General features: G+C 40.5%; 1 protein-coding gene across 6 annotated transcripts in view; it reads right to left on the bottom strand.

Moving 5' to 3' along the window:
- Positions 1–20,797, bottom strand: part of LOC118527511 (uncharacterized) — a 28,604-nt gene that overhangs the window by 7,564 nt on the left and 243 nt on the right. Inside the window, exons 2-6 of one of the 6 annotated variants that reach the window (XM_036079362.2) lie at positions 17,127–17,257; positions 13,065–13,123; positions 4,931–4,996; positions 1,042–1,168; positions 673–768 (exon numbers count right to left, since the gene is read on the bottom strand). In XM_036079362.2, the coding sequence (XP_035935255.2) occupies positions 673–768; positions 1,042–1,168; positions 4,931–4,996; positions 13,065–13,079 (304 nt within the window). In that variant the 5' untranslated portion in view covers positions 13,080–13,123; positions 17,127–17,257. Of the gene's footprint in view, positions 1–672; positions 769–1,041; positions 1,169–4,627; positions 4,793–4,930; positions 4,997–13,064; positions 13,124–17,126; positions 17,258–20,797 lie in introns of those variants that run through there. The other 5 variants (XM_078077771.1, XM_078077768.1, XM_078077769.1 and 2 more) reach the window with 5 other exon arrangements.

Consider the following 20,797-nt stretch of genomic DNA (forward strand, 5'->3'; position numbering starts at 1 on the left):
AATAATTTTGTTACCAATTTCTGGTTTTATCAGACTATAACTAGGGAATGTCTTATTTCCTACTCTGTAGGATTTACCGAGGGTTTCCTTTTAGCATCAAATACACTTCCACTTGTTTGCAAATGTTTTTTAGGCACTAAAATAGGTCTTTTTCCCATTTTTTTTTTAGGTATCAACAGAAGGATAACTGTAAAATTAAGGAGACTGTACTTTTGTTACATTAATCTGATAAATATGAACTTGTAATCCTATTAATCTATAGGTAATTTGTTTAAATAGTATCAAGTACTACTATACAACACGTAACACTGAAAACATTGTTTCCTCCCTTCTCCTCAAGAACCAAATTTTAGTAGACTTTATTACCTTTCTTAGTTTTATCTTTGTGCTATTAAACACAAAAAAGCCAGTATTACTTGTTTGTCTGCATAAATGATATCCCTGGACCCCTAAATTTGAACAATCAAAAAACAGTTTACATTCCTTCTCAAGCATTACCCTTTTCTCTTCTAATTTTATCATATATATATCCTTCCTCTACTTCTAAAGTAGGTGCCACTAGGAAGAGATTCTTAGAAAACATTTTAAATAATGTCCAACTCCTAGACTGACCACCTAGATTATAATTCCCCCTGGGTTCCTCACTAACCTTTCTGGTACTCACTAACTCACCTGGGTAGTTCTGGTATAGAGATTCTTCCTCCAATATCCATGGCTCCTTTCCTTCTTCCAACTTGAAGATCACCGATGGCTTTTTAATGAGATACCCTGTAAAAGGAAAAACGACATAGTTTGGACATGGGCTACAGCAATTCTAAAGGAGGGAGGACATAGAATTTCCAGAGCTGCACCTTGATGATGCTCATTTAAACCTTCAGAGGATGTGAGAATACAAAAATTGCTCCTTGTGCTCAAAAGAGATTAACAACCTCAGACTCCTGAAGCAAAAGTCTCAACAATATTAACTCTGAAAGACCAAAAGTTTTGGTATCTAAGAAACAAAATGCATGCTATACAAAATCTGATGTGAAAACTGCTTACCCACTGAGACAAGGTGACTGTAGTTCTCCAGCATCACATCCCTATACAGGGTCCTCTGAGCAGGGTCCAGGCACTGCCACTCCTCCTGGGAGAAGTCCACAGCCACATCTCCAAATGACAGTGACCCCTGGAACAGCACATTTCTGCTCAGTCTGAAGTGGTCACAATTGGGGCGGCACAGGAAAGAAATATGGAAACAAATTCTTCCCACTGTTGAGAATTGATGTTACAATATGCCTACTGTGTACATTACCTTGTATTAGGTTTTATAGAAGAAAAGTAAAAGAACATTCTGCTTATTTTATTAATGCTCTACACCTTGAAATGCCCTGGATGTGAATACTAAGGAGAATAAAACACTGTTCTTGTTCTCTAGAAAACTAAATACTACACAGACACAACACAGTCCAAAATTGAAAATAAGGTATTACTAGAATATATGAGAATATGTAAAAAGTAGGGGCGCCTGAGTGGCTCAGTCGTCAAGCGTCTGCCTTCAGCTCAGGTAATAATCTCAGGATCCTGGGATCAAGCCCCGCATTGGGCTCCCTGCTCTGTGGGGAGCCTGCTTCTCCCTCTCCCGCTGCTTGTGTTCTCTCTCTTCCTGTCTCTCTCTGTCAAATAAATAAATAAGATTAAAAAAAAAAAAGAATACGTAAAAAGTAAAGAAAATGTAAAATGTATACTGGAGTCAGAAAAGAAAGATTAACTATTTCGTATCACAACTTGTGCTTAATTGAAGAGTTAAAGCTGTAGGGCCTGTAATGTGAGTGTGAAACCCCTTCAGACCACAGACATGGAGGAGACTTGCACCTTCTTACAGGCATCTTTTCTTTTCCTCCCTCCCCCTCTCCCCCTTTTTTTAAAATTTACTTATTTATTTTAGAGAGGAGAGGAGGGACAGGGGGGGAGTGAGTCTCAAGCAGATTTTGCACTGAGCACAGAGCTCCCTGCAGGGCTCGATCTCATGACTCTGAGATTATGACCTGAGCCAAAACCAAGAGCAGGATACTCAACTGACCATGCCACCCAGGCTCCCCTTTACAGGCTTTTTCTCTGTGAACCCCACTGGGCATTTACTCTATTCCTTGAGGGAGGGCAGGATTATGCACTGAGTCTACAACTATAGCTGGGTGCAGGGGGGTGGGGAGGGGCAAGAGAACCAAGAAGGACACAGGACAGACATAAGGACACAGAGCAGGGTGGCCTAAGTGGCTCAGTTGTTAAGCATCTGCCTTCCGCTCAGGTCATGATCCCAGGATCCTGGGATCGAGCCCCATATCAGGATCCCTGCTCAGTGGGAAGCCTGCTTCTCCCTCTCCCACTCCCCCTGCTTGTGTTCCCTCTCTCGCTGTCTATCTCTGTCAAATAAATAAATAAAATCTTAAAAAAAAAAGGGTGGGGGGACAGGGCAGACTTAACACTGAAGCTGTATTGGAGTAAGACAACACATTCTGCCCACAACTTCTCACCACCAAGCTAACAAGCTTAGAATAACAAGTACCAATAGAATATTGCTGACAGAAAGACAGGAGATAAATAAAAGCATGTAAAGAGACCCTCTCTGAGACACAGAGCAAAGAGAACCCTTAAAACTCAGAAATGAACAGAAATAGCTCTGGTAAATGAACCTGTATCCTAAAACACAAGGTATCTCTACAGAAAGTCGAAGTCTATGCCGCATTGAGAGTAGTAACAGAAAAATAACTCTCAAATCCTGCCAAACTCCTAACTAGTTAAACCCCTGGACTAAAGGCCTAGCAGGGAATTACCCATTTCCAGCAATAAAACATAGTTACCCCAGTTCAGAGTATGACACAAGATATATACATTTCAACAAAAAGTTACAAAGCATATGAAAAGGAAAGAAACTAATAAAATACTACCAAGATACAGAGTAACCATCAGAAACAGATATTACATAGATGTCGAAACTATCCAACAGAACTTGAATTATAACTAATTATGTTAAAGACTCTAAGGTATATTAAGACTCAAAAGGTATATGACATGCAAAATCAAATGGATAATTTCAGCAGAGAACCAAATGGAAATCTAGAAATGAAAACACAGTAACAGATGAAAAACATCTTCAAAAGGCTGATCAGCAATCAGCACAGTTAAGGAAAGAATCAATGAACTTGAAGATGGGTCAAGAGAAATTACCCAAACTGAAATTTAAGGACAAAAAAAGTGAAAAATAGAACAGAACATTAAAAAGCTGTGAAATAGGGGTGCCACGGTGGCTGAGCCAGTTAAGCAGCTGCCTTCAGCTCAGGTCATGATCCTGGAGTCCTGGGATTGAGCCCTGCATTGGGCTCCTTGCCCAATGGAGAACCTGCTTCTCCCTCTGCCCCTCACCCCTCTCATGCTCTCTCTTGTGCACGTGCTCTCTCTCTCTCTAATAAATGAATAAAATCTTAAAAAAAAAAAGTTGTGAAATCTGTGAAATACAATAAAATGTTCCAACATATACATAATTTGGACGTGGGTGGGGGGAAGAATGGGACAGAAGAAACACTTTCAGAAATAGTGTCTTAAAATTACTCGCAACTGTACTCGCAACTGGGCTGCCTGGGTGGCTCAGGTCCGTTAAGCATCCAACTTTTAATTTCCGCTCAGATTGTGATCTCAGGGTTGTGGGATTGAGCCACACGTCGGGGTCCCCAGGCAATGGAGAGTCTGCTTGAGATATTCTCTCTTGTCCCTCGGAGCACCCCCCCCGCCACCCCAAAGATAAATAGATAAATCTTAAAAAAAATGTTGCAATCAATGACGGAAAACAAACCAAAAATCCAAGAAGTTCAACAATACCAAGCTGCATTAATGCCTCCCAAAAGCATAAAGACACACAACATATTAAAACTGCAAGAGAGAGAGAGATTGAGAATGAGAATCCTGAAAGCACCCAGTGAACAAGAAAATATTACAAAAAAGGAATAAAGATACAATTAAAACAGACTTTTTACCAGGAACCATATAAACTAGAACACAATAAAATGACGTACATAAAATGTTAAAAGAAATGTTATAATCACAGCACAAAAGGAGCAGTTTGAAAAGCACCTGGGTATATTTCAAGATTTACTAACTAATTTGAAAATGTGTGCAGGAAGTGCTGGGATCTACAAAAGCTTTCTCCAGAAACAACGGAGCTGGAGGGCACTATTTTCCTTGCCCTCCCAAAGCCCAGCCAGATGCTTACAGAGCCAGTGCAAACACTCTCCATCTACCTTTCTAGCACAATGTGCCCCACGCCAGTGCTGCCCCACCTAACCCACCCTGGGTTTGGTGCTCCTCCAAAGTGGCTTCCACCCCACCATAGCTGGTGGGCAGCCCCAGCAAAGAAGGTGCCTCTCCAATGTGACTCAAGGCCTGAGCAGGAGGGGAGCTAATCCCACACACCAATGCGCCGAGACTCTAAGCTGGCTGTGCAGGGAGCAAGTGCTGCCCATCAGTGCACCCAAGCTGTCCCAGTGGCTAAGTGCAGACAACCAGGATGAGAGCAAGCCTTGCACACCAGTGTGCATGCAGCAGGCAAAGCAGGTCATTACATGTAGCTAAGCTGAGAGTAAGATACACCTACCAGCATGCCCACAGCAATCGTGGCTCAGCAACAATGCAACACTCCTGAAGCATCTGGTTCTGGTGACCAGGGGGACTGCATTACAGGGAACAGGGTCCCTTCTACACAAGGTGAGTACTTTCAAGACCAGTATACATAGCTGACCTACCTATTACACAGAAACAGAGAGGTAGACAAAATGAGGAGACAGAGGAACATGTTCCAAATGAGAAGAACAAGACAAAACCAAAAAAAGACCTAATCAAAATAAACATAAGCAATATGCCAGATAGAGTTCAAAGTAATGGCCATAAAGATACTTACTAAACTGGACAGAAGAGTGGATGAAGTGACTGAGATCTTCAACAGATAGAGAAGAACCAGCTGGAACTGAACGACAGAATAAAATGAAAAATATACTAGAATACTTCTTCAACAGATTGGAGGATGCAGAAGAATGGATCAGCAATCTTGAAGATAGAGTAATGGAAAGCAACCAAGCTAAACGGCAAAAAGAAAAAGCTACATTAAAAAATGAGGATAGGTTAAAAGACCTCTGTGACCTCATCAAGCCAAGTATCATTTGGATTATAGGGGTACCAAAAGAAAAGAGACACAAGGAAGCAGAAAAATTATTTGAAGAAATAACAATTGAAAACCTCCCTAACCTGGAGAAGGAAATAGACATCTAGGTCCACAATGCACGGAGGGCCCCAAACAAGATGAATTCAAGGAGGTCAAAACCAACACACATAATTAAAACAAATAAAATTAAAGATAAAGACAGAATCTTAAAAGCAGCAAGAGAAAAGCAGTTACACACAAGGTGAACCCCATAAGGCTATCAGCTGATTTTTTTCAGCAGAAACTTTACAGGCCAGAAGAGAATGGTATGATATAGTCAAGGTGCTATAAGAAAGAAAAAAAAAAAAACCTACAACAAAGAATATTCTACCCAGAAAGGCCACCATTCAGAACTGAAGAAGAGATAGAGTATCCCAAACAAACGAAAGTTAAAGGAGTTCATCAAACAAGCTTTAAAAGAAATATTAAAGGGACTCCTTTAAGTGGAAAGAAAAGGCCACAATGAGAAGAAAATAAATTTCACTGGTAATAGCAAACGTATAGTAAAGGTAGTAGATTAGTCACTTATAAAGCCAGTATAGAAGTTAAAATGCAAAAGTACTAAAATCAATTATATCTACAAAAATTACTCAAGGGATACACAAAATAAAAGGATACAGAATGTGACATATACGTAAAATGGGGAAGAGGAAGTAAAAATTTAGTGCTTTTATAATGTGTTCAAACTTAAGCAACCTTCAACATAAAATAGATTACCATACACATACGATATTGTATATGAATCCCATGGTAACCACAAACTTAAAATCTGTAACACATGCACAAAAAAATAAAGAGAAAGGAATCCAAACATAAGACTAAAAAAACCATCAAACCACAATGGAAGAGAGTAGAAGAATGGAACAGAAAACAACCAGAAAACAATTAACAAAACAGCGGTAAGTACATACCTATCAATAATTACTTTAAGTGTAAATGAACTATATGTTCCAATCAAAAAACACAGGGTGATGTAATGGATTAAAAAAACAAGATCCATCTATATGCTATCTAAAGACACAGGCCGACTCAAAGTAAAGGAATGGAAAAAAATATTCCAAACAAATGGAATAATCATTAAAAACAAACAAACAAACAAAACCCAGGGGATATCAAAATCAAACAGAATAGACTTTGAAACAAAGATGGTAACAAAAACCAAAAAAGGTCAGGATCAATCCAACAAGAGGATATAACAATTGAAAATATATACTCACCCAACATAAACAGAATTCAAATTCACGAGGCAATTATTACCATATGAAAAGAGAAATTGACACTAATACAATAATGGCAGGAAACATTAACAACTTGCTTACATCAATGCATGGATCATCCAAACAAAAAATCAATACAGAAACAGTGGCTTTGAATGATCCATTAGTTCAGATGGACATAACAGATATCTATAGAACACTCTACCCACAAACTGCAGAACACACATTCAAGGGCATATGGAACATTCTCCAGGATAGATCACATGCTAGACCACAAAGCAAGTCTCAATGAATTAAAGATGATTGAAATCATACCAAACATCTCTTCCAACTACAACAGGAGAAAACTAGAAATCGGTTACAAGAAAAAAACTAGAATAAATACAAATATGAGAATCTAAATCTAAACCTAGGGGCACCTGGGTGGCTCAGTCGTTGGGCGTCTGCCTTTGGCTCGGGTCATGGTCCCAGGGTCCTGGGATCAAGCCCCGCATTGGGCTCCCTGCTCATTGGGAAGCCTGCTTCTCCCTCTCCCATTCGCCCTGCTTGTGTTCCCTCTCTCTCTGTGTCTCTGTCAAATAAATAAAATATTTAAAAAATAATAAAAATAAATAAATAAATCTAAACCTAAATAACATGTTACTCAACAACAAATGGGTCAATGAAGAAATCAAAGAGAAAATCTGGAGAGAAATGAAAATACAACAGTCTTAAATCTTGGAGATGCAACAAAAGCAGTACTAAAGGAAATTTATAGTGATCAAGACCTACATCAAAAACAAGAAATAACTCAAATAAATGATCTAACCTTACACTGAAAGGAACTAGAAAAAGAAAAAAACAAAACCCAAAGTTAGCACAGAGAAGGAAATAACAGAGGGGTGCCTGAGTGGCTCAGTTGGTTAAGCATCTGAGTCTTGATTGCAGCTCAGGTCATGATCTCAGGGTAGTGCGCCCTGTGTTGGGCTCTGCACTCAGCAAGGAGTCTATACTTGAGATTCTCTCTCTCCATGTCCCTCTGTAGCTCTCTCCCTCTGAGCTGTCTCTGTCTCTCTAAAATAGGGGGCGCCTGGGTGGCTCAGATGGCTGAGCGTCTGCCTTCGGCTCAGGTCATGATCCCGGGGTCCTGGGATCGAGCCCTACATCGGGCTCCTGGCTCAGCGGGGAGCCTGCTTCTCCCTCTCCCCTGCCTCTCTCCCTGCTCATGCTCTCTCTCTCTCTATCTCTATCTCTGTGTCTCAAATGAATAAATAAAATCTTTAAAAAAAAAATTAATTAAAAAATTAAAAAATTAAACAAATAAATAAATCTAAAAAAAAAAAAGAGAGAGAGAGAGAGAAGGAAATAATAGAGATCAGAGCAGAAATAAATGAAATAGAGATGAGAAAAAAGAAAAAAGAAAAGATCAATGAGGCTAAGAGCTGGCCCTCCGAAAAGACAAATTAGCCAGACTAATCAAGAAAAAAAGTGAGAGGACTCAAACATAATGAGAGAGGATTAGTTAAAATTGACACCATAGAAGTACAAAGGACTATAAGAGATTACTATAAAAAATTACATTGGTAAAACCTAGAAAAAAAATTGACAATCTAGAAAAAATGGATAAATTTCTAGAACATATAGTCTCTTCTGAGACTGAATCATGAAGAAATAGAAAAATCTGGGGGAAAAGCACAATTACTAGAAATAAAATTGAACTGGTAATCAAAAAACTCCCAACAAACAAAAGTCCAGGACCAGATGGCTTCGCAGGTGAATTCTATCAAAGATTTAAAGAAGAGTTAATACCTATCATTCTCAAACTATTCCAGAACACAGAAGAGGAAGGAATGCTTCCTAATTTATTATATGAAGTCAGCATTACTCTGAAAGGAAAGCCAAAGACACTATAAAAGAAAATTATACACCAATATCCCTCAGGAAGACAGATGGAAAAATTCTCAACAAAATATTAGCAAACCAAATCCAACAATACATTAAAAAAATCACTCACCAGGATCAAGTGGGATTTATTCCAGGAATGGAAGGATGGTTCAATATACACAAATCAATCAATGTCATATTCAATGGTGAAAAGCTGAAACCTGTTGCCTAAGATCAGGAACATGACACTCTTAACCACTTTTATTCAACATAGTACTGGCATTCTTAGCCATAGCAATCAGACAAGAAAAAGAAATAAAAGGCATCTGAATTGATAAGGTGCAAGTAAAACTGTATTTGCAAGTAACATCATACTATATATAGAAAAACCTAAAGACCCCACCAAAAAAAAAATACCTAGGAATAAATTTAACTTAAGAGGTGTAAGACCTGTATTCTAAAAATTTAACATATTAATGAAAGAAACTGAAGCCAACACAAATAAATTGAAAGATATATTATCCTTATAGATTGGAAGCAATATTGTTAAAATTAAAATGTCCATACTACACAAAGCAATCTATAAATTGCAGCCTATAGATCTGCAATCCCTATCAAAATACCAATAGTGTTTTTCACAGACTAGAACAAAAAAATCCTAAAATTTGTATGGAATCACGAAAGGCCTCAAATAGCCAAAGCAATACTGAGAAAGAAGAACAAAGCTTGAGGTATCACAATCCTAAATTTCCAGAAATACTACAAAGTTACAATAATCAAAACAGTATGGTACTGTTGCAAAAATACATATATAGGTCAATGGAACAGAATTGTGAGTCTTTATGCACATATAAAGAGAGGAAGAGAGAACACCAATTAATCTATGACAGTGGAGGCAAGAATATACAATTGAGAAAAGACACTCTCTTCAATAAATGGTGCTGGGAAAACTGGACAGCTACATGCATTAAGAATGAAACTGGTGGGCGCCTGGGTGGCTCAATTGGTTAAGCGACTGCCTTCGGCTCAGGTCATGATCCTGGAGTCCCTGGATCGAGTCCCGCATCGGGCTCCCTGCTCGGCAGGGAGCCTGCTTCTCCCTCTGACCCTCCCCCCTCTCATGTGCTCTCTCTCTCATTCTCTCTGTCTCAAATAAATAAATAAAATCTTTAAAAAAAAAAAAAAAAAGAATGAAACTGGGCCACTTTCTTACACTATAGACAAAAATTATCTCAAAATAGATTAAAAACCTAAATGTAAAACTTGAAACCATAAAATTCTGAAAAGAAAATACAGGTAGTAATCTCTTGGATATCAACCTTTGCAATACTTTTCTGGATCAGTTTCTTCATGCTAGGGAAACAAAAGCAAAAATAAACAGGAATACATCAAACTGAAAAGCTTTTGCACAATGAAGGAAACCATCAACAAGATGAAAAGGAAGCCTAATGAATGGGAGAAACTATCTGCAAATGACATGTCTGAGAAGGGGTTAATATCCAAAATATATAAAGCATTCACACAAACATCAAAAAACCCCCAAATAATCCAATTAAAAAGCGGGCAGAATGGTGGGAAAGTAAGTGTTGCCCCCACTATGAAAAACAGTATGGAGGTTCCTCAAAAAATTAAAAATAGAACTATATGACCCAGTAATTCTTCTACTGGGTATTCACACAAAGAAAACAAAAATAAGAATTCAAAAAGATACATGCACCCCTGTTTTTATTTATAATAGCCCAGATATGGAAGCAGCAATAGTGTCCACTGATAGATTAACGGATAAAGATGTAGTATACATACACAATGGAGTATTATTCAGCCATGAAAAATTAGAGCTTGCCATTTGTGACATGGATGAACCTAGAGGGTATTATGTTAAGTGAAACCAGACAAAGACAAATACCATATGATTTCATTTATATTTCACTTACATTTAGAATCTAAAAAATAAAACAAATGAGCAAACAATAGCAAAAGAGAAACAGACTCATAACAACAAAAAAGAGAGTAACAGACCCATAAACACAGACAACAAACTGGTGGTTGCAAAGAGTACAGGGGAGGGGGGAGTGGGAGAGATTAGTGAAGGAGATTAAGAAGTACAAACTTCCCAATTATAACATAAATAAGTCACAAGGATGAAAAAGTACAGCATAAGAGATATAGTCAAGGGGCGCCTGGGTGGCTCAGTCGTTAAGCGTCTGCCTTCGGCTCAGGTCATGATCCCAGGATTCTGGGATCAAGCCCCCCCATTGGGCTCCTGCTCAGCGGGAAGCCTGCTTCTCCCTCTCCCACTCCCCCCTGCTTGTGTTCCCTCTCTCGCTGTGTCTCTCTCTCTGTCAAATAAATAAATAAAATCTTTTAAAAAAAAGAAATACAGTAAAAAATACTGTAACTTACTTACAGTGATAAGCATTTCATGTTATATAATAGTTAACTCACTATGTTTTACATCTAAAACTAATTTAATATTATGTCAACAATACTTCAATTAAAAGTTAAAAAAACTTCCAAAACTAAAAAACAAAAACAACCCCCCCCACACACAAGATAACTTCAAGAATTATTTATTAAAAACATCTTCAAAAATGAAGGAATAGGGGCGCCTTGGTGCCTCAGTCAGTTAAGCATCTGCTTTTGGCTCAGGTCATGATCTTGGGGTCCTGGATCAAGCTCCATGTCTGGCTCCCTGCTCAGTGGGGAGCCTGCTTCTTCCTCTCCCTCTGCCCTTCCCCCTGCTTGTGCTCTCACTCTCTCAAATATATAAATAAAAAAATTTTTTTTTTAAATGAAGAAACAATACCTTCCCAGAAAAACAAAAATTTAAGGAATTCTTTACCAGCCAAACTACTCTGCAAGAAATATTAAAGGAGGGACGCCTGCGTGGCTCAGTTGGTTAAGCGTCATCTGCCTTAGGCTCAAGTTCCGTATCAGGCTCCTTGCTCAGCAGGGAGCCTGCTTCTCCCTCTGCCTGCCTCTCTCACTCTCATTTTCTCTGACAAATAAAAAAATAAAATCTTAAAAAAAAAGAAAAAAAAGAAAGAAATATTAAAGGAATATGGCACCAGTGAAACTTGAATCTACACATAAAAATGAAGAGTGATAGAAATGGAATAAAAAAGGAAAATTTAAGTTAATTCCTCCCTCCCCAATTTTTAAGTGTTCTAAAGCAAAGGTTGGAAATTTTTTTCTGTAATGAACTAGATAGTAAACACTGTATTGTGAAGGTAGCCCCAAACAATACATAGAAGAAAGCATGAGGCTGTCTTCCCAGGAAACTTAATTTGTGAAAGCAGATAGGGAGCTGAATTTCACCCATGGGCTGCAGGTTGCCAATCCTTATTCTAAAGGATAGCCAACTGTCCAAAGCATAAATAGTAGTATTGTCTCATGTTCACATAGCATATGTTAAAGTAAAATGTATGGTGCAATAGCACAGAGAATAGGAAAGAATAATTGGGAATATACTGATGTAAGGTCATTATACTATAACATCATGTGGTTTAATATCTGAAGGGAGGCTCTGATTAATTAAAAACAGGTATTATAAGTCTTTGGCTTTTTTAAAAGTAAAAAAAAGAGGTATAAATAATAAGTCAAGGAGCGCCTAGGTGGCTCAGGTGGTTAAGCGTCTGCCTTTGACTCAGGTCATGATCTCAGGGTCCTGGGATCAAGCCCCACGTTGAGCTCAGCTCATCAGGGAGCCTGCTTCGACCTCTCCCTCTGCCTGCCGCTCCTCCTGCTTGTGCGCGGGCATTGTCAAATAAATAAAATCTTAAAAAAAATAAGACAGTAGCAATGATAAAATGGAGTAATAGAAAACAAATTCCAAAGAAAAAAAAGATAAAAAGAAATAAAGAAGAGAACAAATAAAAAAATAGCTAGCAAAATGCAAGATTTTAATCCACTATATTGACAACCAATTTTTAAATATGAATGTTCTAATCAAACCAGATAGAAAGATTATCAGATTGGGTTAAAAAACAGGACCAATTATATACTAACTACAAGAAACTGACCTTAATTACAAAAATACATAAATTAAAAGTAAAAAAATAAAGAAATACAACACAAACAATAATGCAAAGAAAGCTGGAGTAGCTACGTTAATATCAGACAAAACAGACTATATAATAGGAAATATTACTGAAGATAAATAGGCACATTACATTAATGATAAATGGTCAATTTTCCAAGACAAAACTAAATGTACATGTACCTAACAAAGGAGCTTCAAAATATAGGAGGTAAAAACTGATAGGACTGAAAGGAAAAACAGACAAAAATTAATAGAGTTGGACACTTCAATATTTCTCTCAGTAATTAATAGAAGAAGATAACTGGAAAGAATATAGAAGTCCTAAACACCACCATCCCTGAACTAAACCTAAATGACGCATTTGTAGAACATGTCACCCCACAATTTTAGGGAAGTCTTTGTGTACCATTAAGAATCATTATGGGTTATTCTCCTTTTCACTGCACTTCCTATAATAATGTTTGCTATTGCTATCAGCGACAGATGTATAGCTCAGCATTGACAACTTCAACATTAAGTACTTGAAGGTCAACTTCAACATTAAGTACCTGAAGGTCATCATCATAGCCCCTTAGCCCTGCTACTAATCTGCTACTCCTTATTTCCCACAAAGTTGACATTTATCTATTTCTACGTTTATATTTTAAAGGTTATATCTTATGCGTAAGAACTAATGTAAAACAAAATAGGAATTAAAAAAAAAACAACTCACCTGGGGTTTGTTCATTTTCTGGTGTTCTTAAAAAAGCATGGAGATGTGTGAAGATACAACTGAGAAATAATAGAAGAGAGATGAGTCATAAATGATCTTGCCTCCCTTCCAGCTCCTTGATTTACCTGCCTACAAATACGCTGCATACTGGTGGGTAAAATGCCTTTCTATGGGCCAATGTCCTGTTGGTTCCTAAAAAGAGAGGGAATGGCCACATAGAAGTAGTGCCAATAGACTCAAATACTTAATAACAGCCTCTCAAACAAGCAAACCCAAACAAAACCCAAAAAACCCTTGGGGCGCCTGGGTGGCTCAGTCGTTGGGCGTCTGCCTTCGGCTCAGGTCATGATCCCAGAATTCTGGGATCGAGCCCCACATCGGGCTCCCTGCGCAGCGGGAAGCCTGCTTCTCCCTCTCCCACTCCCCCTGCTTCTGTTCCCTCTCTCGCTGTGTCTCTCTCTGTCAAAAAAAAAAAAAAAAACCAAAAAACCCAAACAAACCCCCCCCAAAAAAACCCTGACTTTTAGTTGCCCATTTCAGACGCATAAATACTCCTGCCATGGCCAATTACAGACTACCAACATGATGTCACTGAACAGAGCTGGGAAGAAATGTGCAATAGCATACCATTATATAGGATTTTTACCATAATGATAGATAGTCTCAAGAACACAGAAATGAGTGAAAAGAAGAAAATTACTTAGAAGTCATGAGTTTTGAATATGATCACAGCCATGAGGAGCTTAAGCAGACAGCTACTAAATGTAGTGCAGGATCCTAGAAAGGAACTCAGAAGAGAAAAAAGAACATTACAGAAAAACTGAGGAAATATGAAAACATATGCACTTTACTGGTTCATTAATTGGGACAAACATACCATACTAATGTAAGATGTTAAAAATAGAGGAAATTAATGTAGGATCTACAGAGTTGTCACTGGATGAACTGGGGAGACCCTGAGCCCTGGAGCCTCAACCAGGCCCATCCCAAAAATGTCCCCAATGGTTCCTGGTCTCATCACGAGGAAGAATTCAAGGACAGACACAACACAGTGGTGAAGTTTATTATTAAAGTGAAACTACACTCTCAAGATTTGAGAACAAGAGAGAGCGAGCAAGCATGCTCAAGAACTGTGGGTGGTGGGAGTCTGTGTTTCTCTTTTATGTACAGTTGTTAACTAGGGGGTAGAATATTCATTATGTGGGGCGGGGATTTCTTGGAAGCAAGGGTTTTTTTCCTTCCTTATTTGGAGTTTCCTGTCATGGCACCCACCTTCGTGGGCCTATCTGGTTGGATCCAGCTTTCTTGTGGCTTTGTTTTGGAGTGATGCCAGCTCAGGCCTCTGACTTTCCCCACCGCTGCCTGTGACTTCCTTGTTGATGGTGCCACCAGGCCTCCTGTTAGAACCCGGATAATTGCTTTTGACAGAATCTCTGCATTATATTGACCATAATTCTTTAAGTCTAAAATAATTTAAAAATTCATCAAAGGAAAATGTAAAGGATATCCACTTAATACAAAAGAAGGCAGTAAAGGAGAAACAAAAGAACAAAAAAGACATGAGATATATAAGGAAAGTATAGCAAAATGGTGGGCATAAATCTAACCAAGTCAACAGTAACATCAAATGTGAAAGGGTTAAACATAGCAGTAAGGTGTCTGATGTGGTGGGGACCCAGCTAGACCCCAAAACCTGACCTTCACAGCCTACCTGGTTGTACCCACCTCTGTCCCCCATTTGTCCTTTAGCTCTTCTTTCCAGCTTATCTCTTAAATCAGACAAATGGAAACTGAAACCACCCCTCAGGCAACAGCCCTGACAAAACCTCCAGCCGGCCCGGACCACCCAGACCAGTTGGAACTTAACCTCCGGACTCGCACCTGCACAGGTACACCACGGAGCAATCTCTGGAATGACCAACAACTACCTCTACCTCATTGTAAAACTAAAATCTCCGCCCAAAAATGAACACAAGTCTCATTTACTAACATACACTGTATGTATAAGCATGTTTCCTTAAGACATATGCCTGACCTTATGCCTGCCTCTACATACGATGACAAGGCTTCCCTAAACCTAAACAAAGGAACCATCCACCCTTGCTCGGAGAGTCAGGGCTTTGGAAGTGGTTCCCCGTAATCTCCTTACTTGCTGCAAATAAATTTTGCTTCTGCAACAATCCCACCTGATTTGGTTCTAGGACACACCAAGGAGCAATCTCATGTTAGTTGGGTCACAAATTTGGCAACCCAGATGGGACTGCTGTCCCTCCGAGGTTCTGCCCTCTGGTTACCTGGTTTCCAAAGGATGGAGCAGTGAGCAGCGGCAGCCCTTCTGGGCTAACCCATTCAATTAACCAGGACTGGGGGTGGAATCCTTGGAAGGGGCTCTCCTTTCTTGGGGTCTGTGCTGCTGGACTGGTGTTGCTGCCCCCTTGAAGACACTGTGGCCACTCCAAGCCTCTTGCTGAGAATCTCTCCACAAGGGTAAGTGGTGCCAAGCCTACAGCACGACTGTAACAGTATTTTCTTTGAGTTGTCTCACAAAGCCTGGCAGTTCGGCAGTCGGTTAAGAACAGGGCCTCTCCAGTCAGAACTCCAGGGGATTGAACGCTCATTATAGTCGAGTCAGACATCCCTGGGTGGCAAAGGATAACACCTGGCCATTCAGAGGCTGAATGCTTTGGCCCGGCAGTTGGGAAGTGGCCCAAATGAGACTAGTCTAGAATCAGCAAGGGTGAAGGATATCTCCATCTTATCTGTTTGACCTGTTAATGTTTGTTGGGGACATCTGACACTGTTCCAGGTTTGTTTTTCCTCTTAAAAGGGAAGTGTGCCTTGAGTTACTGAATCTAAACCAGGTTCTCCCTGAGCCATTCCCCAAGTAAATCCTTTGGGACTGCCTCGACGTTGAGAGGCTAGAAGAGGCAGCCTGTGCACCAGGCCACTGCTCCTCAAGGCACAACTACCCAGACCCACTTGGACACCTTAGCATTAACCCACTCTCCTTGTGGGCCTGGTTTTAAGTCAACCGAGTCTCATACATATTGTGGGTAAGGTTGTGTATAACCATTAACACTGTAAGTTACCTTGAGGAAGGGTAAGAGGAGACCCTAAGAAAGAATCTCAGATTATGGGAGGGACAATTCCACCCTGAAGGAGAGCCTCCGTTGGGCTGTAACCTCCAGAAATGGAAAGCGCTAGACTACTTTCCTTTAACCCAAAAACAGACTACTTTCTTCTGTAACACAGCTTGGCCACAATAACAGACTCTAGAGGATGAAGAGAAGTGGCCAGAAAATGGGACCTTAAATTTTAATACAACACTACAATTGAGCTTATTTTGTAAAAGAGAAAGAAAACGGGAAGAGATTCCATATGATCAGTGCTTTATGGCATTACATCAAAACGAGGGCTGCAAAGAAAATGTAGGATCTGTAAAAAGGTAGAATTGAAAACCCTAAAAATGCGTCCTGTACCCTCTGGTGAGTCAGGGAGTCTTTGTCCCCATCTCCATCTCCTCCTCCAAGTCATTAAATCGTAATAAGCCTTTGCCTTATTCCTCTGGTACTCAGGCCTCAGCTCCCCCAGCTTCATGAGCACCAATCTCTAATCCTTTATGAATGCTTTGCTAACCACTCTCTTAATGGTAGAAGAAAAGTTTGCTGTGTGAGCAGAAGCCAGACAGGAAGCTGATAAAGAATATCAGCCAGGATCAAGTTTTCAGAGACTAAACGAGGAGGCAGCGCTAAGAGCTGACTCTGAGGGGGATCCCAACTCCCACAATGAGAGAGAAAGTTTAGGGCATTATTGAGGGCTTCTTTTAAAAGCTATGAAGGAGGCAGGTAGATCTCCTGGTCCAAATTAAGGGAGATTCAACAAAGGACAGATGAAAATCCATCAGCCTTTTCGGAAAGACTACAAAACTCCCTAAGACGAAATATAAACTGGGACCCTGAGGCTCAGGGTAGTTGAATGGTCCTTAATAACCTATTTCATATCTCAAACTGCTCCAGACATCCAAAGGAAACTCCAGAATTGGCTATAAGTCCCGATACTAACCCTGCTCAGCTTCCAGAACTAGCTTTCAAGGTGTTCCATAACCAGATATGATGGAGGACCTACGAGAAGACCAGAAGATGAGAAGGCAAGCTGCTCTTTTGGTGGTAGCTCTCCAGCCTACATGAAGTAACCTGGAAGAGGAAAAGAAGACATCTATGGGTGAGTGCCCTGAGCCCCCTCCATGGGACCAAGAGACCAACAACAAAGTTGGGATCCAATCAATGTGCACACTGTAAGCAGGAAAGGCACTGGAAACAGAACTGCCCGAACCGCTCCCGGAACAGAAGGAAGAAGGGCAAAGAGGACTCATTTCGGCTGTCCCTAACTGAAGATGAGATATGACAGGGCCACAGGGCTCCCCAATTGGTCTTGGACCATTAGATCCTCATCTCCCAAGAGAAGCCTGAGTAACCTCTCAGCAGTAGGAGGGAAGCCAGTTGAAATTTTACTTGATACTGGAGTTAATTTCTCTGTACTCAACACCCAGAAGGGTAGCCTTTCTAACAAAAATTGTAATATGAAAGGAATCTCAGGAAAAGGAGACATCAAAAGGTTTCTGGATCCTCTGACTTGTGAAATAGCATCAAAGCTGTTAAAACACTCTTTTTGATATGTGCCAGAATGCCCCATATTCTTTTAGGATGAGATATTTTAGACAAATTGGGGCCCACAGTAAGTTCAGAACACAACAAATTAGCAATTCGAGTCCCTAAATACCAAGGAACTGAATTTATGTCATTATTACAACATATCCTCGTATTTAAAACAGGAAACTCCCCCCCAAAAAATCTTAAGGCAAGTCAACCCGAAAGTCTGGGTGTGAGTGCAGGTGGGGGCATGCCATTAACAACACATTTGTAAAAGTAAAATTGAAACAGATAGATTGCTGGCCCCAGATGCTATACAAGGGATCCACCCAGTAATTAACAAGCTCTTAAATGTGATTAACAGGTTGATTAGGTCATGCAGATCCCCATGTAACACCCCAATTTTACCTATTAAAAAGCTGGGAAGTGAGGAATACAGATTTGTTCAAGGCCCCGGAGCTGTTAATGAAGCTGCTGGAGACATACAACCTGTAATACCCAATCCCTATACTCTATGACCAGCTACCGAGTAATAGTAAATATTACATGGTGTAAGATTGAAAGGATACCTTTTTCTGCATCCCACTAGATCCTAAATTCCAAGTACTATCTGCTTTTGAGTGGGAAGACTTTATCTATTTAATTTTAGAGGGAGAGAGAACATGAGAGTGAGAAGGAGGAGGGGTAGAGGGAAAGGGAGAGAATCTCAAGCGGACTCCTCACTGAGCACGAGCACGACAGGAGGCTTGCTCCCACGACCCTGAGATCATGACCTGAGCTGAAGTCAAGAGTCCACCGCTTAAGGGACTGAGCCACCCAGGTGCCCCGGGCTTAATTATTTCAAGAGGACAGTGAAGCCTCCCTCAAGAGAGAAAAATGGTAATATGGAGCTAGCTTCACCAAAACCCCATATTCAGTCTTCCCACTAGGTAAAAAGAGCCTCAAAACTAATTCTGGTTGGTGTTGGACTGGCTGTCGGGAGTAGATGCCTCTTAGGGAGGTTTTATAGGTTATAAAGTCATTGCAAGGAAACTAACTGATGTCATAGAAACCTTAGCTAAAAACACAGGAAATGCCCTCAAAAACTTAGAAATTTCCCTGAACTCTTTAGCCAACGTAGCGCTAGATGATGATTAGCCCTGGACTACTTATTACCAGAAGGAGGAGCATGTGCAGTAACAAACAGCTCATGCTGTACCTGGATTAATACTTCAAGTGAAGTGGAAATAGATATTAAAAAAATCTTCAACCAGGCAGCCTGGCTACATACTTTCAACCAAAAAGGAAGATCCCCTGATGAGGTCTGCAGGCTATTAAAACAGCATTAACCAACACTACATGATTTCTCCCTGTCCTGAGGCCACTAATAATCCTACTGCTCTTAGACTGCTGTTTAGACTTTGCATCATTAACTGACTAATACAATTCTATACAAATGCCTGGAGCCCAAAAATTACAGATGGTAGTAACATAAAGACAGGAGCAGCTTAGAGTTAAACCTAGTGACCCACAGACTTATCTAAAACTGGCTGAGGGAAAATTCTGCTCGGCTAACAATCTCGATGACTACATCCGTGTCCGGCAGGAACTACAGAAGGAGGACCTCTGCCCTGTGCCCCTCAAGAATGAGCAGCAGAATAAAACTAGAGGAGGGATTTATCACCTGCTAGACCCCAAGACTGGACCTTTACTGCCCACCTGCTTGTACTCACTGACCTCTGTCCCACATTTTTCCTTAACCTCTTCTTTACAGCTTCTCTCTTAACTCAGGCAAATGGAAACCAAAATCACCCCTCAAGCAACAGCGACTGCCAGGACAAGGCCCAGACCACCCAGACCAGTTTGAGCTTAACCCCTGACTCTCACCTGCGCAGGTAGGACCATGAAGTGACCTCTAGAATGACTACCACTTTTACCTCATTACAATACTAAAATCTCCGTTCAAAGAGCACAAGCACCACTAACATAACATAGAATGTATGTATGTACTGGCATGTTTCCTTAAGAAACAACCTTATGCCTTCACTACATACAATGACCAAGATCCCCTTTCTAAATATTCACCCCCTCCCTAAATAAAAGGAACCCATCCACCATCTCAGAGAATCACGGCTTTGTAAGTTATTCCTCATGATTTTCTTATCTGCTGCAAATTTTCCTTTGCATGACAACTGGATCTGGTATAGTTTGTGTCTGTGACTCGCCAAGGAGCTAATTCAAGTTAGTTCGGTTACAGTGGCACCTCAACAGGAAAATAAAGAATTGCCATGCTATGCTCTGCAGTTCTAGGATCTATCCCTTTCTGGGACTATCCCCATTCTAAAACTCTGGAGAGGGATCAGAAGTCCCTAGGGTTCTCTTCAGGATGAGATTTCTGTTTCTGAAGTTGCAGCTCTTTATAATCTCACAGGAGCCCAGAGGTTCCTTGGAAATTAGGATATAAGATTAGAGGACAGGGGCGCCTGGGTGGCTCAGCTGGTTAAGCGTCTGACTTCAGCTCAGGTCATGATCTCAGGGACCTGGGATCCAGCCCCTAGTCAGGCTCCCCACTCTGCGGAGTCCACTTCTCCCTCTGCCCCTCTCCCAGCTCCTCCTCTCTCTAATAAATAAAATCTTATTTTTTAAAAAAGATTTTATTTATTTATTTGACACAGAGAGAGAGAGAGAGTACAAACAAGGGGAGCAGCAGGCAGAGGGAGAAGGAGGCTCCACACGGAGCAGGGAGCCCAATGCGGGGCTCGATCCCCTGACTCTGGGATCATGACCTGAGCCAAAGGCAGATGCTTAACCAACTGAGCCACCCAGGTGCCCCTCTAATAAATAAAATCTTAAAAAAAAGATTAGAGGACAAATTCATATTGGAACCCTCACCCAGCACCTCAAATCTTACTATCCCCTAGAAACTAGAGCCACTGAGGACAAAGACAAAGGAGACCACGAACAGGGCACTTGTTACCCAGCTAAAAGCCAAGCCAGCCTCCAAGTCACGGGGCACCCCACGCAGCCAGAGCGCACCCTCACGCATGCGCACGCGGCCCGTCCTGGGGCGCACGGACAGGACCACTCGCTCAGAGCTGGGGACCC

This window comes from Halichoerus grypus, chromosome 7 (genome assembly GCF_964656455.1).
Source record: "Halichoerus grypus chromosome 7, mHalGry1.hap1.1, whole genome shotgun sequence".
NCBI lineage: Eukaryota > Metazoa > Chordata > Mammalia > Carnivora > Phocidae > Halichoerus > Halichoerus grypus.